The 20,900-nt window shown below is 43.0% G+C and overlaps 1 protein-coding gene across 1 annotated transcript in view; it reads left to right on the top strand.

Annotated features, from left to right (window-relative positions):
• The window catches only part of LOC126235615 (farnesol dehydrogenase-like), a 63,023-nt gene extending 43,676 nt beyond the window's left edge, over positions 1-19,347 (top strand). Inside the window, exon 5 of the mRNA XM_049944327.1 lies at positions 19,159-19,347. Coding sequence (XP_049800284.1) covers positions 19,159-19,347 — 189 coding nt within the window. The remainder of the gene's footprint in view (positions 1-19,158) is intronic.
• The last annotated feature ends 1,553 nt before the right edge of the window (positions 19,348-20,900 follow it).

The following is a 20,900-nucleotide window of genomic DNA, read 5'->3' as shown; positions in this document are numbered from 1 at the left end:
TGTGTTGGCAGAAGAGCCAACACCGTGTTACGAATGGAGTCCGAAATGCACGCGTATTAGCTCACGCAGTCTGGCGTGAGGAGGAGGAGGAGGAGGTGATTAGTGTTTAACGTCCCGTCGACAACGAGGTCATTAGAGACGGAGCGCAAGCTCGGGTGAGGGAAGGATGGGGAAGGAAATCGGCCGTGCCCTTTCAAAGGAACCATCCCGGCATTTGCCTGAAGCGATTTAGGGAAATCACGGAAAACCTAAATCAGGATGGCCGGAGACGGGATTGAACCGTCGTCCTCCCGAATGCGAGTCCAGTGTGCTAACCACTGCGCCACCTCGCTCGGTGGCGTGAGGAGGGAAGGACTACACCGACGTGAGGTCTGGTACATGACAAGGAATTAGAATTCAGAAAGTGGACGTAATTAGTTTCATACTTAACTTTGATCCATTAATGATGAACGTCGCTCTTGACGGTACATGAGTCACAATATTATCTGTACAGAAGACATAGTAACTGAATACGGCACCTTGCTAGGTCGTAGCAAATGACGTAGCTGAAGGCTATGCTAAACTGTCGTCTCTGCAAATGAGAGCGTATGTAGACAGTGAACCCTCGCTAGTAAAGACGGCTGTACAACTGGGGCGAGTGCTAGGGAGTCTCTAGACTAGACCAGCCGTGTGGCGGCGCTCGGTCTGCAGTCACTGATAGTGGCGGCGCGCGGCTCCGACGTATACTAACGGACCGCGGCCGATTTAAAGGCTAGCACCTAGTAAGTGTGGTGTCTGGCGGTGACACCACAGAAATAAATCACTGCACAGCAGTTTGCCTGTTCATATTACTTGTCAGACTGTTTTTGCTAATTAAACTTTTCTTCCTTTTTTAAAAAAAAAAAAAATAGGATTCGCCGTCCATGCAACAGTGAAAGGCGTGACGTCGCAGGTCTTGTCTAATCTAACTATCACTTAATTGTGAGAATAAGCTCCATGAAATATTTATAAATGAGTAGGGAAGTATTTTGAAATTAAACAGGGTGAGTCACTAACTATTGTCACCTAGAATAATTCCGAAAGTATGATAGTAGCTGAAAAGTTTGTGGCACAAATGTTGCATGGGACTACGGGGGCTATACTACGACGTTGTTGTCTTGCTGCTAGGTGGGGTCGCGTCAGAGACATGAAAGTCAACTTTGTTTTTCAAAAAGGGGTGCTATAGTTTGGTACTTATTTTCTGATAGCGGCTATCGAGACGAATCCAATGATGTTTAAGAGTAATGTCTTTGAAGGTCAACGAAGGTCACAAAGGTGGCATGAACATCCATTTACAGAAGCTGTACGAAGTGATGACCATTGGTATCAATGCAGTGCTACAATTTTCTTATCATGGATTGAGTGGTGTTCCTTATCACTTTGGCACTTACCGAAGCGCATGCTCTGACAATTCTCTGTCGTATATTGCGCAAATATTAAATATACGCCGAACACGGCGTATCAATCTTAAGTACCATTCACATGTAAACACCATTCGGCGGTTTCGCAATACAACACTGATAGGAACGGTGAGACTAGTATCGTCGAATCAAGCGAATGTGAATGATGTATTCCTTCGTAGAACGAGTCTATATGCTTCTCATTTATAGAAAATGACAACGAAATTCAGTGAGAGCTAGAGACTTATACTCTGAAGTATATCGTCCTCATACCCACCCTGCATGTCGTACATTTAAATATGTGTGTGATTAATTGCGAACAACTGGATTTTTAACGTATCGGAAACGTATCTGTCAAAGGAAAGTTACTAACGAGGAAACGGAAATTGGTATTCTTGCCACTGTAGTTCTAGATCCTTGGGTCAGTTCGTGTCAAATCGAAAGGGAATCTTGCATGAGCCAGAGTAGTGTTGTTCGTGTTCTGCATCGCCATAAATACCATTCTCCTCGAAGAATTAACTGGTACAGATTGTATGCGTCGCATTGAATTCTGCCGATGGGTGAAACGCCCTGCTTAAGTCCGCAGGACAGAATAGGTAGTTGGAATTGTGGAAAGGATCCAAAAGAGAGTTGTCAGTTACAGTCAAACACATATATCTTTATTTAGTTGTCCAAACAATACAGCAAAAATTTTTTGGACATAGTTATCGGCTGAATAGGCCACACTGTTTTATGCCTTAAGTGCACAAGCACTTAAATTTAAAAACGGCTGAAAACCATTGACTTAAAATTCAGACTCGAAACAGAATATTTAGAAGGCAAAAGGCCTCAAGTAAGTAAGTTCTATGACTTGGCTGAAGGCCCAACAAATCTAACACTCGAAAGGCAAACAAGTATAATTTAAAGACGGCTGAAGGCCCATGATTTAAGATACTTTTTTTAAAAGAACACATATCTTGAATTAGGCTGAAGGCCCCACACAGTCTGATCATAGAAAGACAAGAACTTTAATTTAAAAACGGCTGAAGGCCGATTACTTAAAACAACTAAAATAATTTTTAGTAGGCAGAAGGCCCAAAGCTTTATCTTTAAACAATATTTTACACAGGTTGAAAGCCCAAACAATCTAAAATTTAACAGGTAGGGAACTTAAATTTTAAAGCGGCTGAAGGCCCATTATTGAAAAACACAACTACAATAAATTTTCAAAAGGCAGAACGCCCAATGCTTTATCCAAAAAATATTTTAAATGCGGCTGAAGGTCCAAACCATGCAAGACTTGACAAGTAAGGAACTTTCAATTTCAAAGAGGCTGAAGGCCCATTATTTAAAACCCAACTAAAAGCATACATATTCAAACCATACATATTCAAACCATACATATTCAAACCATATTAACAGGTAAGGAACTTAAATTTTAAAGCGGCTGAAGGCCCATTATTGAAAAACACAACTACAATAAATTTTCAAAAGGCAGAACGCCCAATGCTTTATCCAAAAAATATTTTAAATGCGGCTGAAGGTCCAAACCATGCAAGACTTGACAAGTAAGGAACTTTCAATTTCAAAGAGGCTGAAGGCCCATTATTTAAAACCCAACTAAAAGCATACATATTCAAACCATCGCCTGTAAGCCATTAAAATACACAATCAAACACCAATAAGAAAAGGCAGTACAGCCAGCGGCGCTCAGACGTTTCCGGGGGTCGGCCTGCACTTGGAATATTAACATTCGCAAAGGGGAGACAGGTAGTCGGCCCAAATATATCCGATCCGCCGGCAACCCGACCAAGAGACAGTCAACGGACCCACCGACAAGACGACTTGATTTCCACCCGAATAGTGCACAAGGAACTCCAAAGCCGAACGTAAAAGGCGTAGCCACCCACAAGCCAGTACGCATAAGCTGTCAAAACTACACACACGAGTTGGACAGCGACAACGTGGTGAGGAGAGGATACAGCCTGAATTTTACGTCAGCGACCAGGGCAAGTAACCGGAACGCTAATGGCCACAAATCAGGAAATTCCGCTGGTGCACTTGGACTTCAAATAACCAAAATACAGTTAAACTCCACCAGACGGTGGCCAAACTTTCGCCAACTCGAAAACTCGCTGTTGCTCATGGGAATACCCCCAGCAGCCAACGATGAAAACCAACGGCTCAGTGTGAACAGTCAGACTTCGGTAATTAAATCACCACTTAACTATGATGTCCTGGGTCAGTGAGCCACGGACCCCGTAGCAATTGGAACAACTTCCACACACTCCGACACTGCGTAGAGATGGCCAGCGGCCCCGACATGCTGCGCCGCACTGAGATTTCCTGGCTGATCCACACCAACCGACCGACTGCCGCACATCGACTAGTCGGAAACTATAAGCACCATACCAAAGATAGTACAAGGTGCGAATATCGATACACACCACTGCTGCCACATGTAGAAAGAGGAAGAACCACGGCATAACCACAATAACCACGGGAAACCAAACTCATAGTAACAGTCAAGGTTTAAACCAACGCATAAGCTCAATGGGCTCAGCTTCAGATTCAGAGGGATGATATATTTATTAATTTGATTTTTTTAGTGACGAGGCTACATTCACGAACCATGGAAATGTTTATCTGCATAACATGCATTATTGGCCAACTGAAAATCCATGTTGGCTGCGGCAAGTTGCACACCAAAAACCGTGGTCGATGAATATGTGGTGTGGGATTCTGGAGGACAGAATTATTGGACCCTGTTTCATCGAAGGAAATCTTAATGGTAGGAAGTACACCACATTCCTGCAAGAGCCATTAGGCCTTTTATTGGAATAAATACCTTTAGGAACAAGGAATGGAATGTCGTATCAACACGATTGGTATCTGGCACATTTTGGCTGATGGCTAGAAATGAGTTGCAGAGACCATTCCCAAATCCTAGGATAGGATGCGGAGGAGATGTGTCGTGACCAGCTCTTTCACCAGACTTGACGCCTCTGGTTCGTAAAAGACGTATTTCATAAAGACGTTCCAACTACACCTGCAGATATGCGACAGAGAAATGTCAGAGCATGTGCTTCGATAAGTGCCGATGTGATAAGGAAAATACCGCTCAGTCCATGATAAGAAGATTGCAGCACTGCATTGATACCAGTGGTCATCGCTTCGAACACCTTCTGTAAATGGACGTTCATGCCACCTTTATGACCTTCATTGACCTTCAAAGACCTTACTGTTGCACACCACTGGATTCATCTCGATAGCCAGTATCAGAAAATAAGTACCAAACTATAGCACCCCATTTAAAAAAACAAAGTTGACTTGCATATCTCTTGAGCGAACTACTAGCAACAAAAACCTAGCGTCATTTTATAGCCCCCGTTGTCCCATGCAGCTTTTGTCCCACAAGCTTTCCAGTTCCTATCGTACTTTTGGAGTTATTCATGGTGGCAATAGGTAGTGACTCACCCTGTATAGAATGCTTTTAATCTCACAGAAATAATTCGCACTAGCATATATTATGACATTTTACATTCTCGCACATCGTACACTTTACGTTTGTAAACGATCTTTAAATTATATTAGTTTACTTCTTTTCCTTTTTAATGATATACTTCAACTACGAGCGGAGGAAGCAAACTAATTAAAATACTGGACGCAATATTGATAATCTAGAATTCCTGGTGAAATCTTTTGTTATGTCTAAATCCAAAAGGTAATAATCGTCTGCACGTAGCTGCTGCAATATTCTATTCAAATATACATTTCAATGCCAGCTAATTCCACTTCATATGGTATAGCCACAGGATTTTTGTGTTCATTCAAAATGGTATCCAGGGCTTCCTTGCCGATCTTATCCAATATTCCTCTTTCGATCACAGTATTTCGTGTAGGAGAAGTGGTAGCTTCGCCTGGACACCATGTCTTGGCGTGACTAACTTGGAGAATTTACTACGTAGATAACAACTAAATGAGCTATACATGTCTTTCTTTAACACTAAGGATTATCCCTTCTCTAATTGATCCTGACAGTCCGCTTTGTCACAGTTGTAACTACCATAACGTTATCGCAAAACGTTTCTGTAATGGGGCTAATGACATTTAAGTCCCTCTTGCTGACAAGTGTACCACTTTCAGTGTACTTTATGTTGCCAGTGACAGAAACAAGATTGTCCAGGTTCACCATTAATAACCATAAACCAAAGGGTTCGTCAGCTGGTCTTGTCCTCCTTCATAATAATCCTTGCATGTTAAGCACTTTGGAGGAATCCATGTTGACACTTTCAACTACCACAGAAGACTGATCGGTTGTGGCTGTCAAGTCTCCTCTTATACTATTTATCGTCCACGATGACCTCACTTCTAGTCACGTGATCTTTCGCTATACAATCTAAATTTGATAGTGCTTGCAATACAGCTGTAAACTCATAGCCCAATTGCGCTATTTTGTGTGCAAGGTTTTGAGTGGGAGGCAGGGAGGGATGCTGAAACCACCACGAGTGGAAAGAATAGTGCAGGGCTGTATCCTAGCGTGATAGTGGGGTTTGCGGCGACGGGTTGGGCAGTAAGGGCGTTACTCGTGTATTTACAGCAGAAAAGCGTCAACACACTGACTGCAACAGCGATTTGTGCGTGTGTTGAAAAAAAAAAAAAAGACATGGTTTATCTAAAGCAGCCACACCCCTTTAGCCGTCAAGAAAACCAGAAACTGCTTGGGTATCGTGCTATAAAAAATATGATACAGATGGATGCTTGCATCTATATCTCAAATCTTACAAACTACAGATCATGTGGTCATTAAATCGCCGGCCGGTGTGACCGTGCGGTTCTAGGCGCTTCAGTCTGGAACCGCGTGACCGCTACGGTCGCAGGTTCGAATCCCGCCTGGGGCATGGATGTGTGTGATGTCCTTAGGTTAGTTAGGTTTAAGTAGTTCTAAGCTCTAGGGGACTGATGACCTTAGAAGTTAAGTCCCATAGTGCTCAGAGCCACCATTAAATCAAAATTTCCGAGGTGGCTCTGGATCTTTGGAGTGACATGAATGATTTCCTTCTCCGCCTGATTTACACCTATGTTGCTGCACCATTGGTTATAACGCGTTGTACTTGCGAGCGCGAATGAGGTGTTGCCTTACTATCCACCATACAGTAGATAGGAACCTATCGCCTGATGCCATCACCTGTTGTCTGATGCATGACGCCCAGTACCCCACGCCTGACAGCCCTGCAAGAAAATGACATACGACAACTAGGAGTTTACAAGCAAATTTAGCAGGAATGAGCGGAAGGTCACGTGATCAGAAGCAGAGACATCTTTGATCTTTCGAGTGTAAAAAGAGACTTGTGTGGCAGTGAAAAGTATTAACATGTCTTCAAGAACAGACCAACCGACGAACGCTGCGGTTTATCGCTATTACTGGAAAACATGGAAGATCTCATTACTGATAGTGGTAGTATAAATTACACATCCACCAATAAATATCTTTTCTGTAAACATGACTTTTATTTATTTGTTCACTTCGTGTTTTCCAACTTCTCATTCACAGGCTTCAGATACATATTAAACATAAGTACATCTACATCTACGTAGATACTCCGCAAGTCTCCGTACGGTGTGTGGCGGAGGGTACCCAGTATCATTATTTGTCATTTCCGCCCATGTTCGACTCGCAAATCGAGCGAGGAAAAACGGCTGTCTATATACCTCGTTTGAATCCTAATGTCTTGTATCTTATCTTCGTGCTACTTACGCGCGATGTATATTGGCGCAGTAGAATTATTCGGCAGTCGACGTCAAATGTCGGTTCTCTAAATTTCCTCAATAGTGTCTTTCGAAAAGAACGTCGCTTTCCCTCCAGAGATTCCCATTTACGTTCCCTAAGCATCTTCGTAACACTTACATCATGTTGGAGCCTACCGGTAACAATTCTGGCCACCCGCCTCTGAACTGCTACGATGTCTCCCTTCAATCCGACCTGGTAAGGATCCCAACACTAGAGCAGTACTCAAGCACAGGTCGAACCAGCGTCCTATATGTGGTCTCCTTTACAGGTGAACCACTCTTCGCTAAAATTCTTCCAAGAAACCAAAGGCGACCATTCGCCTTCCCTATCACCGTCCTTATATGCTCGTTCCGTCTCATATCGCTTTGAAACGTTACGCCGAGATATTTAAACGATTTCACTCTGTGAATCAGGACGCTAGTAATACTGTATCCGAACATTACAGGTTTGTTCTTCCCACTCACCCGCATTAACTAACATTTTTTCACATTTAGAGCTAGCTGCCATTCATACACCAACTGGAAATTTTGTCTCAGTCGTCTCGTTTCTTCCTACAGTCACTCAACTTCGACACCTTACCGTGCGCCACGGCATCGTCAGCTACAACGGCAGATTGCTGCCCACCCAGTCCGCCAAATCATTTATGTATACAGAGGACAACAGCGGTCCTATCACACTTCACTGGGGCATTCCTGACGAAACCCTTGTTTCTGATGAACACTCGCCGTCGAGGACAACATACTCGGCTCTATTACTTAAGAAGTCTTCGAGCCACCCACGTATCTGTGAACCTATTCTATATGCTCGTACCTTCGTTAACAGCCTGAAATGGGGCACCGTGTCAAATGCTTCCATGAAATCTAGAAATTTGGAAGCTGCCTGTTACACTTATTTACAGTATATCATGTGAGAAACGGGCAAGCTTAGTTTCGAGTGAAGTGAGATTTTACTATCTGCTTACCTGCTCTATCCAGCAGAAACACCCTTCTAGCCTTCTTGTCATTTGTTAACTTTCGTTATCATAGTTGCTACAATGACATCATAACCGCTTCTCCTCGTTTGTATGCTGACATCGTCGATAAGGTGCGGCCTATTTGCAGCTACAAGGCCCAAGGATTTCCATCGCTTGTGGGCTGCCTAGCTAGCAGCTCAAGACAATTTTCAGAAAATCTCTTCAAAAGTATTTCACATGACTGACCTTCTGTGCCCCCCACAATGAATGCATAGACATCCCAACCTATACTTGGCAGGTTAAAGTTGCCTCCAACTAGTGTTGCTTGATCTGGGTATTTACGCGGTAAAGACCGTAGATTTTCTTTGAGTCATTCTAGAACTGTCAAAGCGGAAACGGGCGGTCGTTAAAAAGTCCAACAATGAATTTAGATTCACCTACACCTGTAATATGGGACCAGTTGACTTCACTGTTAGAGTCAGCTTCGACCTCAAAAGAGACAATATTTTTGTCGACTGAAATGAACACTCCCACTCATATGGCCCATAATCTGTCTTTACGATATACGTTCCACGAGTCGCTAAATATCTCAGAGCTTTCCACTTCGGGTTTCAGCCAGCTCTCGGTCCAGAGAATAATTTGAGGGCGACAACTTTCTTGGAGGGCAGTAAATTTGGGAACTTTATTACGAATACGTCGACAGTTTACTAATAAAATTGTGACAGTCGAAATGGCTCTACTCTGAAGTCAGTATCACTCCACTTTCTGTGGATCTACTGACGAGTGTTCATCAGAGACCTCAGCCTACCACCTAGCTAAAAAACCCTCATGTGAACTCCCCAAGTACTCTGCTGAGCAGCTGCTGCCTTTGTGTTGTGCGCCCCTGACCTATTTAGGAGTGTCCTACAAATCCCCACACAATAACGCAGGTCTAGAAATCTGCAGCCAAGATCGTCACAAAGTCGACGAAGAATTTGGTTGAGATCCCTCACTCGGCTCCAAACTAAAGAACACCGACCAGCTCTGGGAACGATGTTGCAAATTGCGAGCTCTGCTTGCACCCCACACACGAGTCCAGCAGTTACCACCATCCCCGCCAGATGGCTGTACGAACTGAGGATCGCTTCAGGACCCATGCGACAGGCATCGCTGGTGCTGACGTGAGCCACAACTTGCAGACGATTGCAACATCACGCTCTGTAGCCACAGGCAAGGCCGCCTCCAGATCTCGGATGAGGACGCCCCAGCAGACATACAGAGGGCACATTGGCTTTCTTTCCAGCCCTGAACGCTATCTGTCGAATGGGCTCCATAACGCGCCTAACATTACAGCTCCCAATAACCAATAAACAGCTCCCCCTGCTCGGGCACTGCTGAAGGAGCGTCCACCTGTCCACTCACAGGGTGAATGGGCGAGGCCAGGCTGCCAGTCTCCACATAGGCCCTTCACCTCATGCGACGTGACAGCGTTACTACCCGCCACTCACCCTCCGTGACGGCGAAACAGAGCCCATGGGCTGAACAAGTGACACCTGAGGTGTCCCATGTGACGTGCAAGACTCGTGATGTATCATCAATGGTCGCTGCTGAGTTCAAGAGCTACGTTACTGGCTGTTCAGTGAGCAACTATTGCGCTGATGACTGGATGAAATAACATTTACAAAAACGCGAGTTTAACCCTCTTAAACATAGAAACGCACGAAATTTACTAAATATACTACGTGGACGCACTCGTAATACGTACGTCACGTCATAGGAGAAACAATTTTGGATACTTCGTCAGTACGACGATTAAAGTACTAGTGGTCGATTGCTAGTTGCATCAATGGTCCCTTGAAAGCCTCTCTGTGTATCTAAAATCCCAATCGTCCAAAACATAAATTAATGTGTACACAGGGTCCAGGGTCCGGAATGTAAACTCACGTCCTGGCATTGATGTTCAAAATGTTCAAATGTGTGTGAAATCTTATGGGACTTAACTGCTAAGGTCATCAGTCCCTAAGCTTAGACACTACTTAATCTAAATTATCCTAAGGACAAACACACACACCCATGCCCGAGGGAGGACTCGAAGCTCCGCCGGGACCAGCTGCACAGCCCATGACTGCAGCGCCCCAGACCTCTCGGCTAATCCCGTCCGGTCGGCATTGATGCCTCCAGCAGGCAAGGCACAGCTATTGCTGCAAACTGGAAGATCGGCCTGATCTCTAGTTGCAGCAGACAGGTCAGAACACCCACGGTGCAAGTCGGCTGTTCTCTGTTTCTGGACCTTTCGTGATACCGAGAAGAGTATTTTGGACCTGATCTGTGTCTCAGGTTGCATCAGAATGTCGTATCGTGCATGATACTGCTGCTTATGAGTCATCAGTTTTCCAATTCGACTGCAGCTGCACGTGATGCAGCAGTATGCGTTGTGGTTCCAGCTCACGGCAGCTGCAGAGCTATAAAGGTCATTTAACCTTCCCGTCTATATTTATACAGTTGGTGTAGGAGGTAAACTGTGCAGAGCGAAAATGCGTCCAAATGCCTGTCCAGAATAAAGGCCTCAATACAGTTCTGCCGAAATTGTGCCGGGAAAAGTCTGGTCTTAATACAGCACGCGGGAGGTTGGATTAACAACATTCAGTGAGTGGTCCCTCCCTGCTAAGCATCACGCGGATGAGCTAAGTGAAGAGGAGTACTTTTACACCGGCAGTGGCGATGGAACAGTGTGTTTTCATTGTGACGGTGTTTTAAAGCGTGAAAAACGATGATCAGAGGACAGCACAGGCTCTGTGGTTCTCCAAATGTATGTTTCGGATTGGTGTGAAGGACACTCACTCTGTGGATGCTATCTGTCGACCGAAACAGGCGATAATTACTGAAAACGATGTGTGAAAAATTAAAACAGAGGCAGATATTCTGAATAAAGCAACGAGGATATCCGTCTGTGCAAAATTTGCTTCCAAGACGAGGGCAGTGCAATGTTCCATTGACGTCGACATGCTATCACCTGTGTTAAATGTGCATTGTGCACTCTTCATTTCCTCCAATGTTGCATGTTTCTTTTTTGCAAGATGTTAAACTTCACAGTTCACCTAACTGATATCTAACTGTTGTAATGCGCAATAAATGTATTTTTTTGTAAGCAAGTTCATTTATGCAATTCATAACCTTGCCCACGAACTAAATTACGTGTTTATACACTCCTGGAAATTGAAATAAGAACACCGTGAATTCTTTGTCCCAGGAAGGGGAAACTTTATTGACACATTCCTGGGGTCAGATACATCACATGATCACACTGACAGAACCACAGGCACATAGACACAGGCAACAGAGCATGCACAATGTCGGCACTAGTACAGTGTATATCCACCTTTCGCAGCAATGCAGGCTGCTATTCTCCCATGGAGACGATCGTAGAGATGCTGGATGTAGTCCTGTGGAACGGCTTGCCATGCCATTTCCACCTGGCGCCTCAGTTGGACCAGCGTTCGTGCTGGACGTGCAGACCGCGTGAGACGACGCTTCATCCAGTCCCAAACATGCTCAATGGGGGACAGATCCGGAGATCTTGCTGGCCAGGGTAGTTGACTTACACCTTCCAGAGCACGTTGGGTGGCACGGGATACATGCGGACGTGCATTGTCCTGTTGGAACAGCAAGTTCCCTTGCCGGTCTAGGAATGGTAGAACGATGGGTTCGATGACGGTTTGGATGTACCGTGCACTATTCAGTGTCCCCTCGACGATCACCAGTGGTGTACGGCCAGTGTAGGAGATCGCTCCCCACACCATGATGCCGGGTGTTGGCCCTGTGTGCCTCGGTCGTATGCAGTCCTGATTGTGGCGCTCACCTGCACGGCGCCAAACACGCATACGACCATCATTGGCACCAAGGCAGAAGCGACTCTCATCGCTGAAGACGACACGTCTCCATTCGTCCCTCCATTCACGCCTGTCGCGACACCACTGGAGGCGGGCTGCACGATGTTGGGGCGTGAGCGGAAGACGGCCTAACGGTGTGCGGGACCGTAGCCCAGCTTCATGGAGACGGTTGCGAATGGTCCTCGCCGATACCCCAGGAGCAACAGTGTCCCTAATTTGCTGGGAAGTGGCGGTGCGGTCCCCTACGGCACTGCGTAGGATCCTACGGTCTTGGCGTGCATCCGTGCGTCGCTGCGGTCCGGTCCCAGGTCGACGGGCACGTGCACCTTCCGCCGACCACTGGCGACAACATCGATGTACTGTGGAGACCTCACACCCCACGTGTTGAGCAATTCGGCGGTACGTCCACCCGGCCTCCCGCATGCCCACTATACGCCCTCGCTCAAAGTCCGTCAACTGCACATACGGTTCACGTCCACGCTGTCGCGGCATGCTACCAGTGTTAAAGACTGCGATGGAGCTCCGTATGCCACGGCAAACTGGCTGACACTGACGGCAGCGGTGCACAAATGCTGCGCAGCTAGCGCCATTCGACGGCCAACACCGCGGTTACTGGTGTGTCCGCTGTGCCGTGCGTGTGATCATTGCTTGTACAGCCCTCTCGCAGTGTCCGGAGCAAGTATGGTGGGTCTGACACACCGGTGTCAATTTGTTCTTTTTTCCATTTCCAGGAGTGTACATACCCACTGAAAACTGCTGTACGGAGTGTCTGAATTATGTACAGCAACGCTCAGACTTTGAGGTAGGGACCTGATTTGGAAATCCATATAAGCAAGCAGTATTAACATCGCCACAGGTGTATGGTGCTATTGTTACACATGCCGGTAGGCTTGCTGAAGTGCTATATACCTGAACTTTATGACGTATAACAGGTAGAGTGACATAGTTTGAGAGCACTATGTCAGCAGTATCGGCTTGTTGTTGATCGTTAACACCGCTGCGGCTTCACCTTCCTGCCGCAGTCAAATCGTTTACAGCACATGAGAACTGGGTAACACATGACAATTTACCATCAACCACTTACAGCAAGTTCCGCTCACTGTATTCGAGCACGCAGTCTGGTAATGTGTCTCCTGCTCTTGCACGCTGTGTCTCCAATGCTGCTAGCGTTGGGTCGGAAGCCCCTCCGCAATTTGTCTACTGGATTAAAGGTAGACCGTTAATTACTATATTCTGCCCGCATGCTATTATAATAAGATTCTCGGACTCCAAAACAAGCGGAAGCGTTATTCTCCGCAGTACCGTCGGTGGTACTGTCTGTACGTCGCTATTTGGTACTCTGTCACACAAATCGCGGAATTTACCATTAAATTACGCCGTTACGTTATTATTGCCCAGCATTTCTTTTTTCCGGAATATTAGACGAAGCCGTTAGTTTGCACACAGCACACGTATCCTGCCTCACGAAACTGCACTATAAATCTGCATTAACGGAACCAGCTTGCTTCGGTAGTTCTGTAAAGTTGTTGCAGTGCAGAGCGTTGGATGTTCTAGGGGACATGTTGCATATAAGCGACACGTAGGGTTGTGCTATACGATAAGAGTGTTTAATATGGATGACCTCCAAATGTAGAGTAAAAGTTATGTTTCATATATGTGTCAAATCAGAAGTCCAGAAGCAGGCAACGTTATTAGTAGCCAGCTTATAGGTTTTACGAAGTGACTACGCACGTGGCTGAACATGGTCGTGTGTTTGATATCTGTGCAACACAGTGTAGGTAATAGCTTGATGTCTCTTCAACCACTCTGTTATGGAATATAATTACGTTATATCGGCAGCTACTGGAAATTCCGCACTACTATTGCTGCTGTACTCACATTATTTCCCGTGTAGTGTGGCTCTGTTGTCTTCAGAGCGGCACCGTCATACTGCTACACTGCGATGTTGAGGTACGTGCCTCATAATATTTGCAGCTGTTTTGTGTAAGCTTTTCTTATTGGAAGTCCTGGTATGGACGATGTGGGAGAGGGCTTCAATTAAGGGTATATTCTAGCTGAGGCAGCATCATGGGCTGGTAGAACCTATGGTTGCGATCCACTAATTTCTTTCTAGAGCATGACGACTTCCACATCTACATATCTGTACGTTATAGATAATAGCATCTCGTTAATACGTGTTGTGGCATTTGTTTAGTCTTGTTTAGTCTTTATAGCAATGGAGTGTATTCATACAAAGCGTACCAATTCGAATACTCGTAGCGATTTTGTTTGTATTTCGATAATCATGTGTTTTAATGAATTATACAGAAAACTTAGATGCGGCAGTATTTAATCTGTGCTTGCGAAGTGCGAGGCGTCTCGCAGTATATTATAGTGCACATTTTTTTCCCCGAGGTTCAACTCTGACATTATCTTTGGAATCGTCACATATCCCAGTGTTACCTTATTTCGTTGTATGTTTTTGTAAGCTGTACATTTTCTTCTGTCACCAAAGTAATATTTTTGGTAGTAAAAAAAAATTGTTCTTTGCTTCCTTTCCTAATAAGACAATTATGTTACAAATATATTTGTGGTAGTGTAGATAGTTACTGATTTCTATTTTCGCAAGGCGTATTTTGCGGAAATGCAACTGTACGGATCGAATACTCACAGTAAGTATTTAACAACGTGAACAGGTGGTCATTAACTCTGGCAATACCAAGCCATTTTCAGTAACGTGTATTACCAAGGGGGACGGGCGTACTTTGTGCCAATCACAAAAAAATTAAAAATAAATAAAATTCATTAATTGTACTTGAATTACATTAGTGACATACTCCTTAAAGACCTATTGATGGATAATTAGGATCCACAACATGAACATTTCTTTTAAAACTGTTTTTAGAAATGCATTTTACATCTTTCAGTTGAGTTTAGGAAGTCTAATTATCTTGAGAAAAATTAGTAAAAGTCGTTAGAGTACTATTGAAGTACACTACACTACAATTTAAAAAAATATTATACAATATAAAATAATATAAAAATATATAATATAATATATTAAAAATATAAACTTAAGGTAATGTACAAATAGTTTAGGTACATAATCTAGCTTTCCACAAGAATTATTCACCACTTTTTTCGGAATCTACTCACACTTGGAACATACAACAGTTTTTTTGCTCTGTTTGTCACAAGAGTATCTGTTACAATTGTTGCAGATTATTGTTGTTTTGTTAACTTTGTTGTACTTTTCTGCTTTTGAATGGCTTACACTAACACACAAACGACATCTACCTTTACCTCCATGAGCTTTCTTTGCACCGAAGTTCTGCTTGATTTTCCGTCCGAGAATACCCTCCATACTTGAAATAACAGGCTTTGGCAGTCCTGCAATATTTGTAACCCTTTCTTCAACGTATGGTTTCATGAGCTGTAGTCCCAGTTGTTGAAGAAAGAGTCGTCGCTTATTACGTTTTTTCTTATTCCTACCTGCGTAGTTCAACAAAAAGAGTGTATAATTTACCGCTGCTATGTCCACATGAGTACAGAAAACACCTCTCAGTTGAATATTTCCCTATCATTTGATCTATCGTGTCAACGCCATCTTTAGTCTCATTATAAATTTATAATTGTTTTCTACTTAGTGTCAGTAGGTGAACCAACTGCGGCGTCATTACGTTGAGATGATAGAAACAGCAGATTCAGTGTCTATTTGAATGCCAACGTAGCATATATTTTCCTGCAGCTATAGGCCTGAATAGGTTAGTTTTACGACATCGAATTTTAAGGCCTAATTCCCAAAATGACGACTTTTGATCTTTACCTTGGGGTGCATACTTCAGAGTTTTGCCATTAATTTAACGACTGTATATATGTGGAAATTAACTCACACTTTCTTTTACACTGCAGTATTGCAATATTGCCACATCAGACAGAATTTTAACCTCTAATAGAAATGTAAATTTTGCATTTTTCGTGCTGCTGCTGTTTTTTAATTGACACTGGAGCCATCTATTGGCGTGGTGCAAAGATCGAACTATGGTCTCGATTTTACAGTGCAGTATTCTGCTTGTGATTGGAGGAATTAGGATTTGCAATTATTTCGCGTTTTCTGGGTTTGTGTAGTAGCATTTAAGCTACAGATCGCTTTCAACAAATACGAATTTTTAATTTGTTATTTATATTTTCGAAGCAAATGTTGATTTTTAATTATTTACAGAAGAAATATCGATTTTTCATGCAGCCATCTGGTAAGTAACAGGACCAAGTAGGATGTGAAAATGGAATTGCTGTTACTTATGTTTTCAGACCTTGTGGGACAGTATTTAAAGTAAAAATCTCATTTTCAGTGAATAAGAATTCGTAATTCGTTACTTATATTTTAGAGCAAATGTTGATTTTTATTTGTGAATTAAGAAGTATGCAATTTACTTGTTCCAGTATTCCACGGCAAATGATACTTAGCTACCAACGTGAGGACTGGCATAGGCAGTCCTTAAACCAATATTTGGAAGTTAGTAATGCAAAAATAGCTGCAGAGTGGAAACCAAGGTTTGCGGAATGTTGGAGAGTGGTGTAGCGGGATGTTTCATGTAAACAGTAGTGTAATGGGGGATGGGGGTGGGGGCTGTTGAAAGTGTGATATGGCATGCATGTGAACTGAATCTCGTTCCCACGAATGCGAGGGGTGCTGAGTGTGTGTGTGGCGCGGGGGGGGGGGGGTGGGGGAGGGGGGGCGAGAGGGCCCGGGGGGGGGGGAGGGGCAGGGGGAGGGCTTAATGCAAAATATGAAAAGCTCAACTGCATGAGATTCCCCAGAATCGCCTCTAGGTTGGGCTCAAGGATGTCTCTTTCTCTCCCTGCCCTACTACTTCTAGAATGGACCAACTTTCTGTGGTAAGATATTTGCACTTAAATTTTAGTAATTCAAATAGAAATCAGTTTGAAATGAGGGAAGCAGTGGTGTTAAGTGGCTATGATCCAGTGAGTTTTGAAAAGTAAATAAAAAAATGATTTAACGAAGATGAAAACACAGCTAGATAGAAACAGTGGTCAATAATACGATTATGCTGTATCTATGAATGGGAAATATTCAGGTATCCAGTCAGGAAGTAAAGCATTTTACCTAGGTCCTGAGTTTACATGTTGCTCATTACACAACAAAATTTTCTACTAAATGATTCCGTAATGAATATGTAGGAACTGCAACAGTTTTAGGACAAAGGGCCATGAATATATGTGTTCTTCAGTGATTATGTGTTTCGGAGATGACAAATAAAAGAAACTGATGACTAACAGACGTGTTAGTCCCTGAGGAAACTGTTCCCAACTAGATGGACTTCCAGATTTGATTCATTTCTGCCAAACAGAGTTTCATACAAATTTTGCAATGCCTATCCAGTACAATTTCGGGGAGCAACGAAAGAATTTTTTAATGGATGGAAGCATTTGAGTTCGTTCTGCCTCTTGTATTCCACATTAGGATTTTGGAAAATACTGACTTCGTTTCTAAACTACTGCATTCTTGTACTACTGATGTTTCTAAGCGCGGGTTCTTATTCTAGATTTGTTCCTCGAGACACATTCAACAATCTCTTTCCCAAACCCCCATCCCCTTCCACCGAAGTTTGTTGTAGTATTCCTGGGATACTGTATGTGTGTGCGCGCGCGCATGAGTGTATAAAGCTCTGGCCCTATATTTCCGTTTCAGTCTCTTGCCAGATCAGCCAACCAAAAGACGCACGTAGAAATTTTACCTATGTTTCAGGAAGAGTTAAAACAAATCCATGCCTTCAAAACGTAATGGAAAACTGACAATGAAAGTTCAACTGTCTAAAAGTAGCGAAATGAGTCTTTATGTAATTTTACCTTCGTAACATAGCTAACAGCTATGGATTTCTGAAGACATTTGGGCGAATGATGCATGTGTAAGTTCTTCATTAGCTAAGAGCACACACCATTCTGTGGATACAGTACACACCTACTCGAAAGCATCTGTCTCACAGTACTTATATACGACTGGAAAAATAGTAGCTCAGTAAGCTGACTGAGTATGACCAGGCATGAACTTTACTGTACACATGACAAACATACGCAACTCCCAGGATTGTAAAAGAAGAATTCGCACAATATTCTAATCAAATTGACCCACTGAATCCTCAAGAGAGACTCCATCACTAAATAAAGACGTTTACTAAAGTCAACTTCATACTTTCCATGGGATCTAAAATACGACCTTTAGGGAACACTAATTAAATTATGTGATAGAAATTATTCACTATTTATGAGTTTAACACTTTTTGAAAAGTGCATCTGACCTAGCAACTCTACTTTATGTTTTCTAGACTGGACATGTCTTTATTTTACAATGTATGAGGGCTAATTTGCAAAATAAGGAATGATTGGTCGTGAAATGGAAACCATCCGATCAAACTTTGCGCAAATGTGTTGGACAGTGTCTCTAGTATGCCAGAAGATAGTGTCAGGTCGCTTTTTTCAGTTCTGAGCGCACAATGAGCGCGTAGAGATGCCTAGAGAATGATGACTTCCACAAAATATGATGCGTACCGGGAGTTTTTGGCCTGGTTTCATGCAACTCCACGTAATGTAACTGTCATGCATCATCTTCTTCATGACAGTTTACGGCTGCACGCTTCAGGGACACTGAGGACACTCCTGCAGCGTTTACCATGGGAAGTGTTCGATCACCCACCACACAGCCCGCAATTTGCTCCCTAAGATTTTCGTCCCTGCTTAAATGTACCGCCGGCTATGAAGGCAACATTTCGGCACAGACAACAAGCTGCAGACCAGCGTAGAAAATTGTCGGAAAACACAGCAGGCTGTCGTCTTGATGAGGGTATTGTAAAGTTGGTACAATGCTAGAACAGACGTCTAAGTCGGAGCGGCGACTATGTAGCGAAGGAGGTGGAAGTTGTAACTAACTGTTGTAAAACATTTTTGATTTTCACTGTGGTTTCCACTTTGTGACCGATTGTTTCTTACTTGCCGAATAACCGTCGTACTTCTAATATACTTCAACTAGGACAATAATTTTGAGAAATATATAAATGATCCTTCGATAAATATTAAATTTGAAGGGGAAATAAAACAGTTTTGAAAATTAAACATTCTCTTCTGTTTGTTAAGGTTTGATTTTTGTTCTAGGAAATATCGCCAGGAATTGTGAAAACAGATATATACAATAACTTAAAAAAGTATTCGCTTGAAGCACTGGAAAATATGCGTACGCCTATGATGGAACCTGAAGACATAGCGGATGCAGTTATCTATATGTTGTCGCAACCTCCACGTGTTCAAGTACGTACTGATAATGGTCGCAAAAGATGCAGATAACCTTTTCTGTGTATAAAATATTTATTTAAGTAGGAATTTCTTCTTCCTAAGAAAATTACAAACTATCATAGTTAATCCAACATCTTGCACAGATTTTTTAAACTGGAAAGACAGGTGTTCAAAGTTTGATAAAAGTTTCATTAAGTTTTATAGTGTTAATAAATAAACATTGGTTGTTACAAGCGCACACAGCCCATTTCAGATAAATATTAAATTTATATTAAGGGCCAATAATAATAATAATAATAATAATTGAGGAACCACCTTGTTATACTATAACAGGATGTAGAATATTGACAGTGTAGTAGTGCTCAGGAGGATTTTATGTGACACAGTTGAAACTGACAAAGTGGAAACAAGTTTTTGGGTAAGAAACAAAAGTGGCATATTTACTTCAGCTGATTCAAAAGAAAATAAAGGAGAGTATAAAAAGGGTGAGATTAATAGGAGAGAATTTTCTTCTGTTTACCTGTGAAAAAGAAAAGAAGCTTTGGTCGGCAACATTACCACGATCACATAGGAAAAACTACGACTTGTTGTTAAATGTAGCATGTATATACTAGAAGTAAAATACCACTATTTGAGCGCAAAGAAGGCAAATGTAATCCTCTATAAAAGACTAACTGAAAAGTGGGTAACCAATTGAGTCAATCCTCATTCCAACGACCTCACCAAGGATATTGGCATGTGAACTATTCGCACTCTTTTAATACAGAACATTCTATTTTCTTTTACCCAAAACCCTCATTGTAGCGATGCCATTATATTCATCATCTCCCTCTTACTGCTACTCTTTACATACATACGTCTCCTTCCCATGTCTACTTCTTCTCCCATTGGACTTTCTCCTGTCTGTCAGTCTCCCATTGTCATTGTCTTCATGCCTTTCTCTCGCTCTTCCTTACGACTGTCTCCTTCTTTCACTTTCATTGTCTCTCTCTGTCACATTACCATTGCTATCTTTCTTTTCAGCCACCATTGTCTCCTCTCCATTTGTGTCCTTGGGGGTGGTTGCCTTAAGGCTTTGGCCTTAGACTAGGAAACTTTAAAGCGTGGGTGACGTGGGAGAAAGTGGGCAGGCTTTTCTTGTCAAATTTTGCTGGTTGGGAGGGAGAATGGGAATGTTGCAGACCCCTGAGCCTATGTGTGGTTCCAGTCATCTCTCTTTCTGCTTTCCATTGTCTCCTCTGTCTTTAGTTTCCACTATTATTACATTCATCCATTTCTGTCTTCCCCAAACCCTCTCTCTCCCCCTCTTTTCTAATGTCAGTATCTCTCTGCTACTGTCTTCCAGCACAAGAAAGCGCGAATATGTTCACATGCCAACAACTTTTGGTGGGGAAAGCGGAAAGGGGACTGAGGCAGCTGGTTCCCCACTTTTCTCTGAATCTTTTACTGGGTAAGCGTATTTGTCTTTTCTGTGCTCCGACAGAAGAATTGTTCAGGTAGTTCCCTTCTTTTGCCTGTTACAGCGGGGTGTGCTGCTTGTATAAGATGAAATCTGTATCTCAGCAAAGTTTAGACATTTTACTTGTATAATTTTACATATTTAC

The sequence above is a fragment of the Schistocerca nitens genome, chromosome 2 (assembly GCF_023898315.1).
Source record: "Schistocerca nitens isolate TAMUIC-IGC-003100 chromosome 2, iqSchNite1.1, whole genome shotgun sequence".
Taxonomy (NCBI): Eukaryota; Metazoa; Arthropoda; class Insecta; order Orthoptera; family Acrididae; genus Schistocerca; species Schistocerca nitens.
This window is presented reverse-complemented; position numbering and strand designations above follow the sequence as displayed.